The sequence below is a fragment of the Protomyces lactucae-debilis genome (genome assembly GCF_002105105.1).
Source record: "Protomyces lactucae-debilis strain 12-1054 chromosome Unknown BCR37scaffold_8, whole genome shotgun sequence".
Taxonomy (NCBI): Eukaryota; Fungi; Ascomycota; class Taphrinomycetes; order Taphrinales; family Protomycetaceae; genus Protomyces; species Protomyces lactucae-debilis.
The window spans coordinates 212,928-230,770 of NW_024468000.1; the positions used below are offsets into that span (position 1 = coordinate 212,928).

The window sequence follows — 17,843 nt, forward strand, 5'->3', positions numbered from 1 at the left end:
TGGTTTGAGGTCGCAATCCAAAATTTATTCTCAAGCGCAAGGAAGGATTCAGGGACATTTGCTAGGATCAGGCATTCTAAAGGAAAGGCTACAGCTGGGGACATACGCAAATTGACATCTCTCACATGAGAGTCTCTGTACTGGTCTTTTCGAGGTCAAGCGATGACTTGCCAAGCTCAACAGGGCTCGGTGATCGAGGCGCCTTATCAAGGTCTTCTGGCATACTCGACTTGCGCGACCCAGTCCAGTACTGCTTGACGCCGTCCAGAAAGCTTGCTGCTGGAGTTCTTGGTGATCCAGGCACACTGTCGGGTCTGGAATTAGACAACAGACTGCGCAGATCATCCTTCAAATGCGCATTCTTGGTCCAATTTGCCTTGATGGCTTCGCGCAGCTCTTGAGCGTGCCTGCGGAAGTCCAACTCATGCTTCTTGAGCAGACTGACATTCAAATCGCGTCTATCCACACCACGAGACAAATTGCGAATGACATACTGGTCGTAGTTCTTGACAATCCGCGTAATGATGTCAGATGTCGATACTCCTTCTGTACGCTGAGTAGGCCAGAACTTGCCCATTCTGCGAAGCGGGTCATAGATGTCCTCTGAGTCCACTGATGCATACGGCAAATCATCATGCGCAACAAAGTCAATCTCGTGTTCTTCCACAAACTCCGTTGTGATGCACCAGGGCGCATCTTCAATCACCTCGTCGACCCACTTGCAATGCCTCAAGGTCTCTGCACGCTCCTTATCGGTCAAGACCGTCAACCCTTTACGAGCATGTGTCTCGCGGTCGTTGGGTAATCCAACAAGCAAGTAGGTATTTGGGAAAGCCTTCTTCGCTTGTTCCAATTGTCGCATATGCCTATCATTAGCTTCTTGTAGTAGCGTTGCATTGTTGCGCATACCCAAGGTGGAATAAGTCAAAGACGCCGTCTGCGTATACACGAACAGGACGATCGGTGGGTGGGTCATTAATGTGATACCATCGCTCTGCCTGCTCCGTCACTGGTCCATTATTCGGTGTAGCGTTTGTCACGTTCTGCACAGCCGCTTTGATTTCTTCATGGGTCGCTTGCTTGAGTCGCTTGCGGGCGCTTTCGTGGCCGTCATCGGAGAAATTGCTGGCAATGGTTGCTGTATCATCTGGAATGTCCTTGACGGATGATGCTGTGCTCTGCTTCTTGCGCTTTCCTTGGGCCGTCATGGTCAGGTAGTCTGTAGTTTATTCTGTGGTTTGTTTGTGCGTCACGGTTGAAGTTCAACTTTCAAGACGGCGACTCTCCATGGCCAGGGCGGAGTCTATGAACTGACAATTGATACAGCAGAGATGCCCTATATATCCCAGAAAAGCCTAAGAAACCTACAACTTCGACTTGGTCGGCTTGTGCATCTTCTCAGCAACCACACGTCGTTGAATCTTGCCGCTTCCAGTCTTGGGAATCGCATCTGTAAAGTAAATCACCTTTGGCACTTTGAACTTGGCAACCTTTTCAGTCATGAACGCCTGCAAGTCCTTCTCAGTGGCCTTCTGGCCATCCTTGAGAACCACAACAGCTGCCACTTCTTGACCATAAAAGTCCGATGGAATGCCAAATGCTACTGCTTCGCCAACGGCAGGATGGGAAAGCAATGCTCCATCTAGTTCAATCGGCGAAATCTTCTCTCCACCGCGGTTGATGAGTTCCTTGATGCGACCTGTGATGAAGACATAGCCTTCATTGTCAAGCTTACCTTGATCACCAGTCCTGAACCATCCCTCAGCCGTAAAAGATTCCTTGTTTGCCTTATCGTTATTCATGTAACCAGGTGTGACATTGGCTCCACGAATGGAAATCTCACCTTCCTGACCAACAGACAGTACTTTGCCAGCAAGATCCAGGATGGCAACTTCGACACCTTGGCCGATACCCACACTACCGGGTTTACGGGAAAGTGGCGGTAGTGGGTTACTTGTCATTTGATGCGCAGCTTCTGACATGGCATAGGCTTCAAGAACGGGAGCTTTGAATGTCTTTTCCAGCTCGTGCAGTGTTGAAGGTGCCAGGGCCGATGAACAACTGCGAATGAAGCGAATCTTGGGAAGTGTCTTTGGAAGCGCTGTTCGCAGCAAGATTTGATGCATAGTCGGTACAGCTGTGTACCAATTGGCCTTGTGCTCTGTAAAGTCACGCCAAAAGGTACCGGCTGAGAACTTGTCGGGAATAATGGCCGAGGCACCGGCTAGAAATGTGGCAAGGAGACCACAAAGTAGTCCATGGACATGGAAGAGGGGCATCACAAGCAATGTGCGGTCTTCAGGCGTCAACTTGTAGGTATTGACAATATTGGTCATGGTCCTCGTCAAGTTACGCTGCAGAAGAGGCACCGCTTTGGGACGGCCCGTGGTACCAGACGTGTGTACAACCAGGCCAATATCATCTCCATGGGGCTTGTTGATGGACTTCTTGCGACCCTCAAATTTGCCCTTTGTCTTCAAATCAACCTGAACATGTCGACCATCCCAGTATACCTCAGCAACTGCAACGCCAAACTTGTTGGCCGCCTGTACTGCAGCGTCGTCCTTTGCAACAAAGCCACGAGGAACCAAGACGAGCTTCGACTTCAAGTCGTCAATGTAAAATTCATACTCGGCCTTCTTGTATGCAGGATTGAGTGGTGCAGCGATACCACGTTGCGCACATGAACCCAAAAAGGCCACCGTGAACTCCAAACCATTCGGCAGGGCCATAGACACGGCGTCACCTTGACTGAGACCAATGTCAGCAACCTGCTGCTGAAAATCATCTACAACCGCTTGAAGTTGCTTGTAGGTGAATTGAGGGCCGCCATTCGGAATGATCACAGCTAGGCCATTTGCTGACTTGTCTGCTCCTTCTATTGGGTTAGCCGAATGAAATGAATAAACCTGTTTTACGCTTGAAGGCTTCCGCTAGTGTCTGTGCCATGGCGCTCTGTGATGACTAGTGTCGTTTCCAGCTACGTAGCGCGAGCCTCGCAAGTCGACAATTGCGGAGGCATAAAGAGCAGTCACAAAAATGGTATCGGAAATTGGCAAGCCGTGCAGCAGGCCATGAGACAAGAGATTTTCCTTCAAATAACAAGTTTGAATCCCTAGATCTAGATGCTGCCGTTGCCTCATTAAGTGAAATGCATAGTCACCATTTCACAAATTGTGGCGATGAAGCATTTTTCTTTTCGCTGCTATGAAAAGAGTCTAAAGAGGTTTAGGCGTCGGGGATGAAGCATATCCCCCTGTGCCACCTCCATGAAATGGGTTCGGCAGAAAGCTGGCAGACTAGGTGAACGCTTTTGGAAAGTTGTCGCCTGTCGAGCTGGTGTCTGAGTACCATTCCGGCTCCTGCTTGACCTGGACAAGGCCAACTTTTGGCGGTACGTCAAGCCTTTTGCATAGTACACGGTGCTCGTCTTGCGAAAGGAAGTCACAATCGCATTGCCACATGGGGTCTGTGCACCCTACGTTGTCTTGTTCGACCATTGCCACAGGCTCAGCTTGCCAGCCGAGAAGAGCGAGCTCACGAGCCATTCGCTCTGCTATGCTGATTACATCACATTGTAGCGGCGGAGCCAACTTCTCGCTTGTTTGAGTCTCTCGGTTAAGAACCTGGCCATCATAGCTGACAAAAAAAATGCGAGTCGAGCAAGCACATTGTTTGGTCAGTTGTGGCAGGGCTTTTCCTTTCCCTTTCTTATCTCCAGGTGGTTCGCCTGCCGAATGCGCTGTATTACACTGACCGGCCTTCTTTGCAGTATCAAGTGCACTTACCCAAGAAAATTGTTCGAAAAGCTTTTGGATAAGTGGGTCTAAAGTCCTGCTAAGGGGCAAGGCCTCTAGAACATGACCGGATGCTGAAAAGGTTGAAGATTGCGGCATACTGTCGAAAAAAGTCTTGATAGTGTTCATGACGACCTCGATGACGCTGCCGTCGAATCCTGCCGTTGCCATCCACACCCTCATGTAACATTGCCAAGAAGGCTCTCGTGGTCCCGGCGGTGCCGTAGCATCATGATGAAATTCAGCCGGGCAAAACCCACCTTTTCCCTGACAAATGAAGCCCAGGTCAATTATCTCGGGGCGGAGGCATACCGGGCGGCCTTCAACTTGACAGGCATCTTCTAGATACCAAGCCTGGGGGACCACGTCCCTGCTGAGTCGCCAGAATTCCGCGTCACATCTTGTCTGACAAGAATCGCCTTCGGGCACATTGCTGAGCATCTTGACCGCCCCAAGACTCATCACCTGACAAGCTTCAATCTTAGAAGACTCGTCTTGGTCATCCTTGGGATTGCCAACTTTTTGCTTTTTGAGACTGGGACCATCTTCGCCAGCTCCCGGAGAAGCGCAGGCTGCATAGAGAAGCGTGCCCAGCAGGAGAAACATCACTGCGAGTGGGAACGTGTTTGCTTTGACGACCATGTCGGTGGATGTTGTCGATGATGCAATGGTAGTGCGATTTTTTGCCTTGAAATACACCACAAAAGAGTGAGTGACCGATTTGACCAAGGTGAATGTCTGGTCAGGGGTGCTCTCTTTGTCCATAGTGCACAACTGCAGGCAGGCGTGGAATACGACCATTTGACTGCAAGTGCCCGCGTTTTATACCGCTAGTTGCAGCATTGCATGGGACCATTCGCTGCAGCACGCGAGTTGGCCGCTTGCATGCAATTTGACATTCGTGCCAAATTGATGAGACATGAACCCCAAAATGAGACCATGTGCTCAAATCCACAAGCGGCAGAAAGAAAGAGGCAATTGCATAAGGTACTTCATCATTCTCACAACATGCTCCATATTGCAGCATAATCCGGGGTGCGAAACGTAAAGGAGTAAGGGAGCAGTTTTTGGTCCTGTGCGCGTCGTCGTAGGAGCAAACTTTGAGCTCCGGAATGAGCTCGAGAGTAGATGTCAACGTGTTAGTAAGAGATCACCCTTAGAGCTAGCCATTGCGGCCTACGACTCCTTACGAGTACCACTGGCGCCAAGCGGATCGAGTGGAGTCTGGCACAAAAGGCACGTGTACCACCTCAGTAAAGCCCTCTCCCAACTCTGGCTCTTGATATGCTGATGCGAATGTGGAGAATGCTATTTGTGGAAGCAATTCACGCCTCTCTAGATCCTCAGAAGGTTGCCCAAGAGCTCTGTATGCATTATTGTGGTAGGCAATGATAAGTGGCGTATCCAGTACGAAACAGCGGATCGGTACTTGCAATGTTGTGCAAAGAGCAATCCATTCAGCGCGTGTTGACTTGGCAGGATTTGTATTGTCAACAAGCACATTCAGTCCTTGTTTCAGTGCCTCTGCTGCCGCAGATAGACAGCGAGGCCGGGTTTTGAGCGTGTCTTGATTGATGTGCACGTAGCCAAGTGGCTCAAAGTAGCGAAAGAAGAAGGTTGTCTTACCTCCAGCAGGTGGCGCCACCATGAGAACAAGTTCTTGCTTGTTTGATCCGATGATGACTGGCAACTCGTCAACTGCGGTGAATTTTGATATATCAAAGTCATTTTCTTTCGACCAGGTAAAGTCACGCTCAGGCATCTTGCAAAAGAATGCATCAGGTGTGTGGAATACTAGACCAGCATTATGAGCGAACTTGCGATCAGTGCAGCTAAAGTCGACCAGCAGCTTGCCTTGCGGGATCCTGCCAGCCGCATCTCCGACGAAGAAGGAGTGTTGCATATCAAGCGAGCGACCAGGATATTGATGATCAAGGAAATGCTGTAGCATGCCAGTATTCGGCTTTCGGAATCGATCCTTGCCCGTGGCTGCATAGCAAATGAGTGGAGTGGCCAGTGTCATCATGATGCCTCGAATCTTTTGCTTGAACTGCTCATAACGCTTTGCTCCATCTTTCAACACAATCCCATTCTGCTGTGAGCCATTTTGCTACAGTAGATGTCAAATACCTGATTGCTAAAGATGACAAGTGTATAGCCCTCTGCTGCAAGTTTAAGCAGGCGTGGTTTGACGCTCGAATCGAAGAACTTCCAATCAGATTCACTCTGAGAGAAGGTCTTTCCGGAGCGTGTTTTTATCAAGGTATCGTCTAGATCAAATGCTGCGAGCTTGATAGGATGTGTGGTGTCAGTTTGTGTTTGAGCAGACTTCTTGAATGTGCCGGTGAGGAGTGTGCCATCTAGTCGCCATACAGGTTCGATCTTGACTTTGTCTCTCAAGGGTGCAAAAAATGTGGATGCAGCAGATGGGACGGCAGCAGCAGCGTCTAAACAATGAGCGGATGAGAATGGAGAGGTAGAGCTGGCGTACCCGTCCGCTGCCTCTTGACACTGGGTGGCAAGGACATGGAGATACAGTGTCACTCGAGAGCTACAGTGTCACTCGAGAGCTATACAGACACAGCTCTAATCATGGTGCAGACCTGAGTGGGCGCAGAGAAGAGCAGAGTAGAGTAGAGTAGAGTAGAGTAGCATATAGAACTTGGGCGAGCTCATCTGATTGAGCCAGACACGTGCGAGGACGTCACATGCGCAACTCGCTCTCCCATCAGCTGCTGCTCCGTGCCAACAGCTCCAGAGACGTCCAAACCCTCTTCCTCTCTTCTCATCTGCATCTTCCATCGGCGGTCTCGTCCAATTGACCATCACCGACCCTTCATTTCATTGGCGCACCTCATCTGACGCATATCAGCTCTGCTCGAGCAACCTCTTTCAACCAACCCCTTCGCCAAGACAAATACGCGCTCACCTGAAGCACTTCATGAACCCTCTACAGGCAAAGAAAGTCGATATCAGTGTCTGTCCCCTCTGGAAAAGCGACGCGTTCTCTGGCTAACACAGAGCGCAGACACTCAATGAGGAGGAACGTAAACTTCTGAGTAAATATGGTAAACTACCACAGCGCAAGGATCTCCTCTCCAACAAGCTCAAGGTGCGCTTTTCAATTCTCTCTATTGAACGGCAGATACTGACTGATTCAGGAGCGCAAATACTTTGATTCTGGTGATTATGCCCTCTCACAAGCCGGCAAGGCTTCTGACGCTGGCATCACCCATGTCGGCAGTCAATTCCCATCACCAGAGACAATCCCACACTCGCCACATGCGTCACAGCAACATATGCCGCCTGGTACAGGTGCATTTACAGGTCCGGGAAGTAGCAGCCCGGTCAAGGAGAGCTCATTATTGAATGAGGATAGTGTGCCATCGCAAAGTACGGCAGCCAAAGCGATTGCCGCTGAAGAACAAGCGAAGCAGGCGCGGCAATAATTTTGGTGAGCTTTGTCTAAAGGGTCTCGACATCTGCATGAAATGCAGTGTCTAGTCGCATCTTTCTTCTTTTCATACGTTTCCTTCGAGCTTTGCTCTGATTTTTCCTTCGGGAAAAGCCGTATATAGCCAACGGATTGTTTTGCCAAGTCTGTACAACGATTCGATTATAGCTTCGCCTTGATCGGCTCTGTTGATGAAGCGTCTCCGTCAAAGAAGACGACCGTTACGCTAATGTCGTCCCGATATGATCGAGACAGCGGGTACGGCAGGGACAACAATCCCCAAAGCATGTCTTCGTTGCCTGCGCCCAGAGCATTCCTAATGATGTGTGTCGCGACATTCGTATCCTCATACACGAATTGCTTCTTGACCTGCTTACTCGCTCCAGGTGTCTTTTGACCAGCAGCCAACGCTGCATTTTGCTTGTCAAGATCAATTACTTGTGGGGCAGGTGTCTTTTGCGCTTGCAAGAAGGAAGGGACCCATGAAGACTTTGTCGCTGTAGGGCCAGTGGCAGCGGCACCCTGACGAGTCTGCCAACCAGCAACGAGCTCGCAAATCTCCGCATTCGACAACATCTCATACAACCCATCTGACCCCAACACCAAGAACGCCTCCGTCTCGATGATTGTCTGCGTCACTTCGGGTTTTGCAGTGACATACGGCGGTGATTTGAGATTCGCCGGTGCACGTCTTCCAAAGAACTGTGCCGCTAGTTTCGTTTGAACGTCTGCTGACCATTTATACCGTGCATCGCCAAATGCCCGACTCGGCTCAAGACCACCCAGAATACGACCATTTCGAACAACCGTGTCTATTTCCTGTGGGTGTTCACGACGAAGTCGTTCTTGCTCACTTGGTGTACTGCCCGTTTGATCAATACTGAGGGCTTTGACGCTATAAGCTCCGTTTGCTTGCCGTGTTCCTAGTATCGCACGTGAGTCACCCGTCACTGCGACATAGAGTGCTCGACAACTTGCATCATAGGAGGCCTGGGAAATTAGCAGTGCTTTTGCCTTGTATATTCAAGGCCCCACCAATAAGGCACAACTGCCGCTCAAGGCAGGCATAAGCTGCTCCACAGCTTTCGGTCGTGGCATGTCGAGTTGCTTCAACAGCTGCTCTGCAGTTGCATAGACAATTTCCTGATCAAGTGCAACAAATGCCTTTGAGATGGCTTCTGCTGGTGCGTTGGGTGTGCTGTCAATCGTCTGGATGATACTCGGCGCAAGTTCTCGTTTAAGTCGATCAGACGTCGTCCATCCGCTATGCCCGTCAAAGATGCCAAACAAACTCCACCCGTGTTGTGTTTGCACTTCTACATGATCATCTTCAATCGGACTATTTGAAGCGACTTGATTGAAACTGATACTACTGATACCAGAGCCTGCAATGCCTTTTTTGCAAGTCTCATTGGCACGTAACATCTTGCTTGCTTGTTCGGGTGTTGAGACAGCCATACGGTAATTTCGTGGATGTTCAGCGGTATCGGTTCGTTTAATGCTGTATGCTCGATTGTCTGTCGTTGGGCTTTCAAGCAAAACAGGACTAGCCAAGAGGTAGAAGGAAGCTGCACCGGCAGAAAAGACGGCAGCGCCTAGTAAGCGTGTGGATCGGGTGCGACGATGCGCTAAGGATGCGGAAGAAGCGAGCCGTGCGGTGATGGGAGCAGATGGCAGTATGTTGGATGTGAGGACATGCCTCATGCTAGTAGCAGCTATGCTCAGTAGTAGCAGTAGAGCAGTTCAAGTAAGCAGTACGAGTGGTCAAAGCAGGTCCTGAGCAGGGAGTCGGCGCTGCTGGTTGTTGTCTTATCTCGCGTTTGATTTCGAGTGAGCAGCAATCTGACGCAACACAGACAGCGCCAAAGAGACATCCAAGGCAACGCATACTCTGTCAGAGGCCTAGCTGTCTGATATTGACCAGGCAGGCAAGCACAAGAGGCCCGCCGCCACGACGCTCAGAAGCGACAGGCTCTCGGCCAAGAAACTCACTGCACTGCCAACGGCCTTCCATCACGCACAACGGCCTTCTTCATCACACCCGACCGTCTTCGAACCTGACGCAGGCCCTCGTCGGTGGCTATAGAGTCTCTCGATGGACGCTCTCACAACGCGGGCAAGTGCGCCGTCACCTAAAGCCCAACAAATCACCGTCCTCGGCAGTCGCACACCAGCTAAATTCCCTCATCACCAAGCGCCTTCCCCGCCAACGCACTATACGGGCTCTGGCAACTATACAGACACAGAGTGGCGTGAAGTTCAAGGCTGGGGACAAGTCAAGGAGACGCATGAAATCACAAAGATCACCGATGAGTTGGGACGCAAGATTATCAATAAGTATGAAGTGATCAAGGAAATCGGACGGGGTGTCCATGGCAAGGTGAAGCTAGCGCGGACCATGGACTCGAATGAGATGGTAGTATGTTCTTTTCTTTCGTTGAAACGGCCAGACTAATGACTCTAGGCGCTCAAGATATTGCCAAAGACGATGCGCGCACGGCTCGGGCGACCAGAGACCTCCACGACCCAGGAAGCTGTTGTACGTCGAGAAATTGCCATTCTCAAGAAGTGTGTGCATCCGCATGTCGTTCGGCTGCGTGAAGTCATTGATGATCCGCAAGCCGACAAAATCTATCTGGTCCTCGAGTACATGTGGGGCGGCGAGGTTATTTGGCGTAATGATGAGGATGAGCCAGTCCTCAAGCTGCACCAGGCAAGAAGCACATTTCGAGATACAGTCTTGGGCCTCGAATTCTGTAAGATTTCTTCAGTTGCCGACACTGCTAACAACAGTACATCATCAAGGCATCATTCATCGCGACATCAAGCCAGCGAATTTACTTTGGACCAAAAATCATTCGGTCAAAATATCAGACTTTGGTGTTTCTCACATTTCCAGTGCTGTAGATCAATCGACCACAGCCCTTGAGTTGGCCAAAACAGCGGGCACGCCTGCCTTCTTCGCACCGGAGCTCTGCTGGACAGGATCCGGTGAACGACCACCCATCACTAAGGCTATCGATATCTGGGCTCTCGGTGTCACATTGTACTGTCTACTCTGTGGCAAAGTCCCCTTTGAAGCGCAAAACGAATTTGAACTATTTGAACGCATCGTTGCCGACGAGGTGGAAATTCCAGAAGCTGTGGATTCCGATGCGCGTGACTTATTGCAGCGCATGTTGATCAAAGACCCAGCGAAACGCATCACAATCCCAGAAATCAAGCGGCATGCATTTGTTTTGAAGGGCGTCAAGGATCCAGATCACTGGATCTCCGTCACAAATCCAGGTCTCTTTGGTGTATTGGAAGTCAGCGAAACGGAAGTGCACGAAGCAGTATCGACTTTTGACGCATTCAAACGCCGTCTTGGTAAGCTTGGCAGTCGACTTGCAACAGGCTTACGCCGTCGCGCAAATACCGGACTGAGTTCAGCAAGTCTTTCCACAAATGATTTCGATAAAGTACGATCTAAGGAAGGCTCACTCATGACGACTAGCACGTCGACAGAATCGAAGCAAAGCGATGGACGCGGCTGGATGAGTCTCATGCGGAGGGAACAGAGCGGCAGCGTCAAGAAGAACCAGTCCTTTGAATCACTCGCTGCTGCTGCATCAGGCGCAAGCAATGCAGTCCGACCCATCAATGTACGTCGTCCATCACCGCGCGACTTGCACAGTCACAGCCATTTGACAAGGTCACAAGGCGATCGTGCAATTTTGGATGGACCGCATGTCGCGGAAACAGGTGTTCTTGCCGGCAATGGCGGCGTTTCACGGCATTTATCCCTGCATCGACTCAATGGCCATACAGCAGTCGATGAAAGTAGTCTTTTACGCAGTTCATCAGATCCTGCAGCGCGCATGATGGTTGGCCGATCCAAGGGCTTCTCTTCAGAACTCAGCACACCGATTGATGCGCACTTGCCAGTCTTGTCATTTGAGTCGGAAGGTGGGAGTGAGTCTGTGTATGATGAGGAGTCTGAAGATGAAGATGATGGCTTTTGCATTGACTTTGACAAGCGTCGCAAGCGAAACGATTGACGAAACGACACCTATTGTTTTGACTGCTGCAGCACTATTCTATTGTTTGAGCGAATCTGAAGCGCGGTTGTCGTAGTTTTAATGTAGGCTTCATTGCATAGACATACATTGAAGCATGTAGACTTACGATCATGAAGCACAAGTACACATTTAAAACTTTTACCAAAGGACGTCAAGAAAATTTACACACTGTATCCGACCTTCTCCTTCTCCTTCTCGACTTGCGGGCTATTGGCCGTTGCAAGATCTTGATTCACATCAATTCCCTCCGGACCATCTGCCCTTGAGTACAGCTTATACTCGCCGGCCTTCATTACCCTCGTTTTGCCACTCTCGACTTCCTTTCTTGTGATGTTTTCGCGAATCGCAGGAAGTCCCATCGTCAACAAGAATTGAACACCATCTGTCCATTCTTGCTCTCGACGCGCCTTGGACCACGATAGTTCCTCCGTCATGATATCAATCACACGCGGTAGAACCTCCAAGGACGCTTGTGCATTCAAAAATGCAAGTCGTGTCCGCCGAGCAAGGACATCCATAGCAGATTGCGCATACTCATGACGCACAGCATATCGAATTTCTGCCTCGTCAAACGGATACGACGTTGACAATCGTTTCCCCCTGATTGGCCAACGTGCTTCAGTTTGCTCAGCGAGTGACGCGACAACAAAGGCACGGTCACCATAGGATTCACACAAGTGTTTTGCAACATCGGTTTCCAAGCCAAATTGTTGGACCAAGTTGATGTAGAGCAGTGGGTGCCAGTACTCTGCACCAATCAAGCGCACGTTTTCACTAACGCAGTGGTCCAATTTCGGTTGGAGAGAGTATTCGCTGATGGCAGTGTCAATGGTCTCTTCTGCCATTTGTCGGTAAGTAGTCCATTTGCCACCGGCAATGGTGAGTAGACCAGAAGGTGACACATTGATCATATGGTTGCGCACAAGGGATTCTGTGTTTTTGGCTGCTGGATCACGCACAAGCGGACGAATACCCGACCAAGCGGCCAAGACATCGCCTCGACGAATCTCAACGGTGGGCTTCAGGTAGTTGCGACATTCAGAAAGGATCCAATCGATTTCTTCCTCCTTCGGAAGTGGATTTGCCATGACTTTTGTGGGGGCATCGGTTGTTCCGGCAATGGTGTTGCCTTGCCAGGGTAAAAAGAAAATGACTCTGCCGTCTGAGGTGTTGGGATCTAGCAAGCCCATGGACTCTGGTGCAAAGTATCCTGGCAAAATGATGTGGGTGCCTGAACTAGGAGCGACAATTTCATCGACACTCTGGTCGTCCATCTTGCGTAATGCATCTGTGAAGGGACCAGTTGCGTTGATGATGCCTTTAGCCTTAATGTCGTAACTCTCACCGGTAATCAAATCCTTGACGCGTACTCCATTCAATCGCTTGCCAGATGCATCCTTGCTGAGACTCGTGACTTCAGTGTGGTTGACGACATCTGCACCTTGGTCAATTGCAGTGACGGCCAAACCGACATTCATGCGGGAATCGTTGTGCTGACCATCAAAGTAGACGAGAGCACCAACCAAGTTATCTGCCTTGAGCATAGGGAATGTTGACTTTGCGCGAGACTTGGTCATGTAGTAGGAACTGCTCATATTCTCAGAACCAGCCAGGAAATCGTACATCTTGGTACCGGCCCAGAAATAAGGTGCCTGCCACCACTTGTAGATGGGAATCATGATGGGCAACTCAAATGAGAGATGCGGGGCGATATGTAAGAAAGCCTTGCGTTCGTGCAATGCTTCCTTGACGAGCTTGTATTGGTCATAATCGAGTTCCTTGAATGCCTTTTCGAGGTACCTCACACCGCCGTGCACTAGTTTTGTACTCCGTGACGAGGTGCCCGATGCAAAGTCATCACGCTCGACCAATGCGACCTTGAGGCCGCGTGACGCAGCATCCACGGCACAACCTGTTCCTGTCGCACCGCCGCCAACGATAATTAAATCATACTCGTCGCCGGATCTAAGCTTATTGACCATGACATTGCGTGAAGGGAGCTGCTTAAAGGCAGTGTAGTCAAAGGCCGCTGGCTGCTCTGCATGCAGCGGGTCGCGATGACGCAATGCATAATAGCCGCCTGCGCCGAGTGCGAGGGCTGCTGTGGATGTGCCTGCGAGCTGCCTGGCGGAGAGTGTCCTAAACATGTTTGCCTTGTATCAATGCTCTCGCTCTATGGGTATGAATGGGTCGAGAGGTGGATCTGATGGGATTTGGGGATGCGGCCTCTCCTAAGCGCCCTTGAGTGTTTCCGTTGCCGCCCTCGCGCTGCAAATCTCGAACAAACTCAAAGCGCCTGGAAGTGAAATTGTTCCGCAGCCCCGGAGAAACAGGAAATGGCGAGATGGGACGGCAGCAGCATCCACTGAGCGACAGTAAGGAGGCACTCTGGCTCATCTCACTCATCCCGCAGCTGAGAAGGGACTGTCCTTGGCTTGCGCTGAGTGCCAAGTACCCCTCCAGCAAAGACCGGCGCAGGAGACCCGATCGCACCAGGGGCAGAAGACCGCCACCCAGCAGGCTTCATCGGCGACCGACCACGACGCACAGGACTCTGCAGAGCACTCATACCTTTCGCAGGAGAAGAAATCCCAGACAATTGGGGCTGTTGACGCCAAAGCACAGGAGTTGATGGCAAGTCACCACCCGTAGTCTGTTCCCAATCATGCATCCTGACCATACTTGCGCTCTTCGGGATCCCACGTTCCCTGCGACTGTCCAAAATGCCAACCTTCGGAGTATGCACTTCCACATAAACGCCCTGCTCATCTGGTGACGTGCCGCAGCCAACATCGCGCTTCATAATGTTGAGGCGTGGTTCAACAAACGTGCGATCATACTCGCTAAAGACATGGCCATATAGACGCTGCTTGTGCTGAACATGCTGCATGAACAGATGAAGTGCGCCGAGGAGCGTGGCAGATAGTGCGAGCAGTGTGAAGAGCAGATAGGGTGACAGACAGAGCTGCCATGTAATGAAGAGATGAAGCGGACTCAAGATGCTGAAGAGACGCAGCGACGGCAGCGATGGCTCCCAGATCACCATTGCTTTCGCTGCAGATGAACTGGGTCGATCATCCGGTGATCCAGGCAAGCTTACAGCAGCGGGTGCTTGCACATGATATGTCCGCCGCCGAGAAAGCAGGTAGTAAACATTGAGGAAGCTTGCAAGCGTCATGAAGAACAGAGTCGTCGATGCCTCGTCATTAGCTTTGTCCAAGAGATCGAGCATCACATACCCACCGAGTCACCCATCTTGTCGGCATAGCTGAACCCCCACCACGACTCTCAAACACCACGTCTGGACTTGATTGAGACATGAAGACTCGATAGCAACACAACCAGTACACAAGGTTCAAAACTACACCCATCGGCACCACCCAAGTTCGTGAGACCTCGTCAAGGTCAACCACCTCGAATCGTTCATGCAGCGCAAGCAACGCATCCTTGGCGTGTGACTGAATCGTCGGCTGCCGATGTCGGACGATCCTGGGCATGACTGAATAGCTTATTCGCTGCTCAGCGACAATGACGCCGACCTGGCGCGTGCATGTGTTGACGGGCGCTGCGCCGCTGCCAAACAAGTCTCGTCGCGATGTTTTTGATGCAGCGTACGCCGAGATGGGCTGCCAATATTTGACGGTGGTGATCTTGGATATAAATGCCTATAGCTAAGTCAAGCGACTATAAAAGGGCTCCTACATCCGATATGACATACCAGATGACTCAGGCGACTGTTAGCGAAAGGCCTCTGGTGGCCGATCGGACTTATCAGATGTTCCAGGCGGAGAGGAACTAGTGCTTGCCCCATCGTCTGGTATGGGCTTGCAAAATCGTACCGGGGTATGTGGATTGAGGAGGTCTTCGAAAAGGAAATCACAATCGCAAACCTGGCGAGGGTCGAAGCAATACACGTTTTCTTGCAACACTTGTGACTCCTTTGGCATCCATCCGAGTGTGGCAAAGCGTTTTGTGATAGTATCAACTTCACAAGGATCTTCAAGGCCAAGTTTTACATCCTCAGGGTCCAGACTATTAGTGAAGGTGACCATAACCAAATCAACCTTACACTGGCATTGCAGGGCTGTCGGAGCACGACTTCGCAGCTCCCCGTGTTTTTGACCGCATTTCTCATTGACAGAATTAAACAGTTGACGCAGGCGTGACTGTGCGGCCTCCACAAGCGACTTCGTACTTCCTGCTGCTGGACCCCACGTCCATTTTGGATTCGGCAGTCCAAGCGAATTGGCGAAGCCAGACCACATCGATTTTGCTGGCCTCCATGTGTATTCACGTGGCTCGCACATCCAGGCTCTTTCTACCTCTTGCCATGTTTCAGATTGACACCCTGGGCAAGCCTCGAGAGCAGGAGTTTCTCCAAGTGAATCGCCTCTAAATCAGTAGCAGGTTGGGCGCACGCCAGTTTGACAGAAGTCTTGATCCTTGTTGACGGTCATGTACAATGTATCTGCCTTGCCCTGGCATAACTGCTCGCATGAGACCGAGTCCAAGGGCACTATTGCCACGTTGTAGAGTTGCACATAGAGAACACGTCAGAGTCCGTCCTTCTGAACTTTTTCGGTAGCAGGAACGGTGAGATCATTTTGGTGGGAGAGATCTGGCGTGTGTAGGCCTTGATTGTTTCCAACATCATGGATACCATTGCCAATGTCATCTCCAGACGAGTCCCCTCCGCCGGCGAATCCCGAGTAGCTGTACCCCGGAACCTTTCCGAATGCATGGGGACCAAATGTCGCGAAACCTGCCATGGTCAAGAAGACTGTGGATATGACACACTGCAGATGCATTTGGCAAGCGGATGATGACCACGCAGAACCACGCCTGTTTTGTGATGTGATTGTAATGAGGACGATGGCTTAGGCAAACGTGTCAAATTACCCCCGCTATGCTGGCACCCCTGTTTATGCAGCTGTTTGAGCAGGAGGCAAAATCTGCTTGATATTGATCGAACACTTTGCAGAGTCTCTGGACAAAGAATCTTACTTCCGTCATATGGCCATGAGTAACAGCTTCTTGGAGGCTGACCAAGTTTGATTACGATGGGTTCAGTAATTGAGGCTTTTCCAATAGTTCATTTCTCCTCCTGAATTCAGGAGGCTAAGTGATGCTGACTCCGATAGTGATATGCTTGCAGAGTACTTCCTCCTGTAGGCAAAATGCATCATTGCCTGGCTCAGAGACAGGATGTCAGGCCACACTCGGCGAGGTTCAGGTGCGATGGCTTTGTAGCTGTCAACCTCTTCCTATGAGACTTGGTCTTGATAGTCATTAAGGAGCTGACTGATGTCACCTCGAGCTTGTGCTCAGGCATCTGGGAGCACCTGATCATCCCTTGAAGCTGAATCGAGGCATGAGACAGGAGTGAGCACTCGAGCCAACTTGTACATAGATTCGTGCTGCAAAATCGCCCTTCATGCAGGAAGCATAGACAACACGAGCTGCAAACAACGCTACCAGACTAGATGCAGCCTTTCGCTGCAATTGGACGATGTCGACCTCGGGATGTCTGCAAGCGCGAGTAATCAGCGACGAGATGGCTTGTCAAATATGAAAAGTGGCGATCACTATTCTGCTCTATAGCTAGTACAGAGCCTACGTGGATGAATGGCGAACACTAGAAGAAGCGTGCAGATACCTTGAGACGCTCGCTGAAGTCTTTGAAGTTGTAATCATTTGTCGTGATGGCAACCATAAAGAGGTCGACCATCCATTTGCATTGCTGAATCGTGGTAGCTTGCTCTAAATTTTTGTGCTCGCTTTGACCACAAGCTCGGTTGACGTCTTCAATGAGTTGCCGGCGTGAGTCGAGTCCACAAGTCTTGGCCAAATGCTGCAAATGTAATTCGATACCTTCAAGAGCTTGGGGGAATGGAAATATACAGCCCATTTGCACTCCCAAGAATCTTGCAGTCCAGCATATGCAGTGGCCTGACAAGATTCGCAAGACGATAACCCAAAGGGGGTTTGCCGAGTAGGTGAATACTGGCATAGAAGCATGAGCCGCGCGAGCGTGCTTTGCAGGAATACCCAGGATAGTCATTGACGGCGTAGTCCAAGGCTATCGCCCCCGCCTTACATGTCTGCTCACAGGTCAGAGGAGAAGCTGGCCGCAGACTGAAGAACCTCGTGAGCTTCAAGTGGAGAATTTTGCAAGTTTGGTCGTCGCTCCAAACTTGTTCGCCAGGGTCATTTGGATCGTTGTAGGATTTCAATGCTTGATTGAAAGGGTCGTACTCCTCGAATTCACAAAAGTCATCGAGCTTATCATCACAAGAAGAGCCATGTTCTGAGCTGAATGATTGCATTGCATTTGATGAGCTATTGTCACATCATTGTCGTGACTCGCCGGTCGCTGTTCAAAGCCATTTTCCGCATTCAAAGCATCTTCCCATCTGGCAACCCGTTCTAGTATGGCCTGAAGCTCTCCTGGGTCGTTCATCGTCGCTTTCACAATCGCCTGTAGCTCTGCGTCGATTGCAAGATCTCCATCGGGTGGAAGAACACCAGCTT

General features: G+C 50.6%; 10 protein-coding genes across 10 annotated transcripts; 2 read left to right on the forward strand and 8 right to left on the reverse strand.

Annotated features, from left to right (window-relative positions):
- Positions 1–51: 51 nt before the first annotated feature.
- On the reverse strand, positions 52–1,249 carry BCR37DRAFT_379094 (cytidylyltransferase-domain-containing protein). The gene is made up of 2 exons (XM_040869188.1): positions 910–1,249; positions 52–866 (listed from the first exon to the last, which is right to left on the reverse strand). Exons 1-2 carry the CDS (start codon positions 1,206–1,208, stop codon positions 122–124), a joined length of 1,044 nt encoding a protein of 347 aa, XP_040725699.1. The 5' UTR covers positions 1,209–1,249; the 3' UTR covers positions 52–121.
- BCR37DRAFT_379095 (uncharacterized protein) lies at positions 909–2,973 on the reverse strand. Its single transcript, XM_040869189.1, has 2 exons — positions 2,919–2,973; positions 909–2,878 (listed from the first exon to the last, which is right to left on the reverse strand). The coding sequence occupies exons 1-2, from the start codon at positions 2,947–2,949 to the stop codon at positions 1,365–1,367; spliced, it is 1,545 nt and encodes a 514-aa protein (XP_040725700.1). The 5' UTR covers positions 2,950–2,973; the 3' UTR covers positions 909–1,364.
- Positions 2,974–3,002: 29 nt separating this feature from the next.
- Positions 3,003–4,955, reverse strand: BCR37DRAFT_295698 (uncharacterized protein). Its single transcript, XM_040866886.1, has one exon. The coding sequence runs from the start codon at positions 4,596–4,598 to the stop codon at positions 3,300–3,302; it is 1,299 nt and encodes a 432-aa protein (XP_040725701.1). The 5' UTR covers positions 4,599–4,955; the 3' UTR covers positions 3,003–3,299.
- A 28-nt stretch (positions 4,956–4,983) lies between these two features.
- On the reverse strand, positions 4,984–6,325 carry BCR37DRAFT_386993 (polynucleotide kinase 3 phosphatase-domain-containing protein; the record flags this gene model as incomplete). The annotated part of the gene is made up of 3 exons (XM_040870495.1): positions 4,984–5,907; positions 5,928–6,244; positions 6,289–6,325. The coding sequence occupies 3 exons, from the start codon at positions 6,323–6,325 to the stop codon at positions 4,984–4,986; spliced, it is 1,278 nt and encodes a 425-aa protein (XP_040725702.1).
- A 413-nt stretch (positions 6,326–6,738) lies between these two features.
- Positions 6,739–7,246, forward strand: BCR37DRAFT_346618 (camp-regulated phospho protein/endosulfine conserved region-domain-containing protein; the record flags this gene model as incomplete). Its single annotated transcript, XM_040867704.1, has 3 exons — positions 6,739–6,774; positions 6,826–6,909; positions 6,959–7,246. The coding sequence occupies 3 exons, from the start codon at positions 6,739–6,741 to the stop codon at positions 7,244–7,246; spliced, it is 408 nt and encodes a 135-aa protein (XP_040725703.1).
- Positions 6,991–9,101, reverse strand: BCR37DRAFT_379099 (phosphatase 2C-like domain-containing protein). The gene is made up of 2 exons (XM_040869190.1): positions 8,287–9,101; positions 6,991–8,241 (listed from the first exon to the last, which is right to left on the reverse strand). The coding sequence occupies exons 1-2, from the start codon at positions 8,953–8,955 to the stop codon at positions 7,414–7,416; spliced, it is 1,497 nt and encodes a 498-aa protein (XP_040725704.1). The 5' UTR covers positions 8,956–9,101; the 3' UTR covers positions 6,991–7,413.
- Positions 9,102–9,346: 245 nt separating this feature from the next.
- BCR37DRAFT_392476 (kinase-like domain-containing protein) lies at positions 9,347–11,291 on the forward strand (the record flags this gene model as incomplete). Its single annotated transcript, XM_040871161.1, has 3 exons — positions 9,347–9,670; positions 9,716–10,007; positions 10,057–11,291. The coding sequence occupies 3 exons, from the start codon at positions 9,347–9,349 to the stop codon at positions 11,289–11,291; spliced, it is 1,851 nt and encodes a 616-aa protein (XP_040725705.1).
- A 182-nt stretch (positions 11,292–11,473) lies between these two features.
- BCR37DRAFT_346385 (FAD dependent oxidoreductase-domain-containing protein) lies at positions 11,474–13,294 on the reverse strand (the record flags this gene model as incomplete). The annotated part of the gene is made up of 1 exon (XM_040867682.1): positions 11,474–13,294. The coding sequence occupies one exon, from the start codon at positions 13,292–13,294 to the stop codon at positions 11,474–11,476; it is 1,821 nt and encodes a 606-aa protein (XP_040725706.1).
- A 253-nt stretch (positions 13,295–13,547) lies between these two features.
- Positions 13,548–14,921, reverse strand: BCR37DRAFT_294984 (uncharacterized protein). Its single transcript, XM_040866884.1, has one exon. The coding sequence runs from the start codon at positions 14,542–14,544 to the stop codon at positions 13,711–13,713; it is 834 nt and encodes a 277-aa protein (XP_040725707.1). The 5' UTR covers positions 14,545–14,921; the 3' UTR covers positions 13,548–13,710.
- A 2,026-nt stretch (positions 14,922–16,947) lies between these two features.
- BCR37DRAFT_386998 (uncharacterized protein) lies at positions 16,948–17,373 on the reverse strand (the record flags this gene model as incomplete). The annotated part of the gene is made up of 1 exon (XM_040870496.1): positions 16,948–17,373. One exon carries the CDS (start codon positions 17,371–17,373, stop codon positions 16,948–16,950), a length of 426 nt encoding a protein of 141 aa, XP_040725708.1.
- Positions 17,374–17,843: the final 470 nt, after the last annotated feature.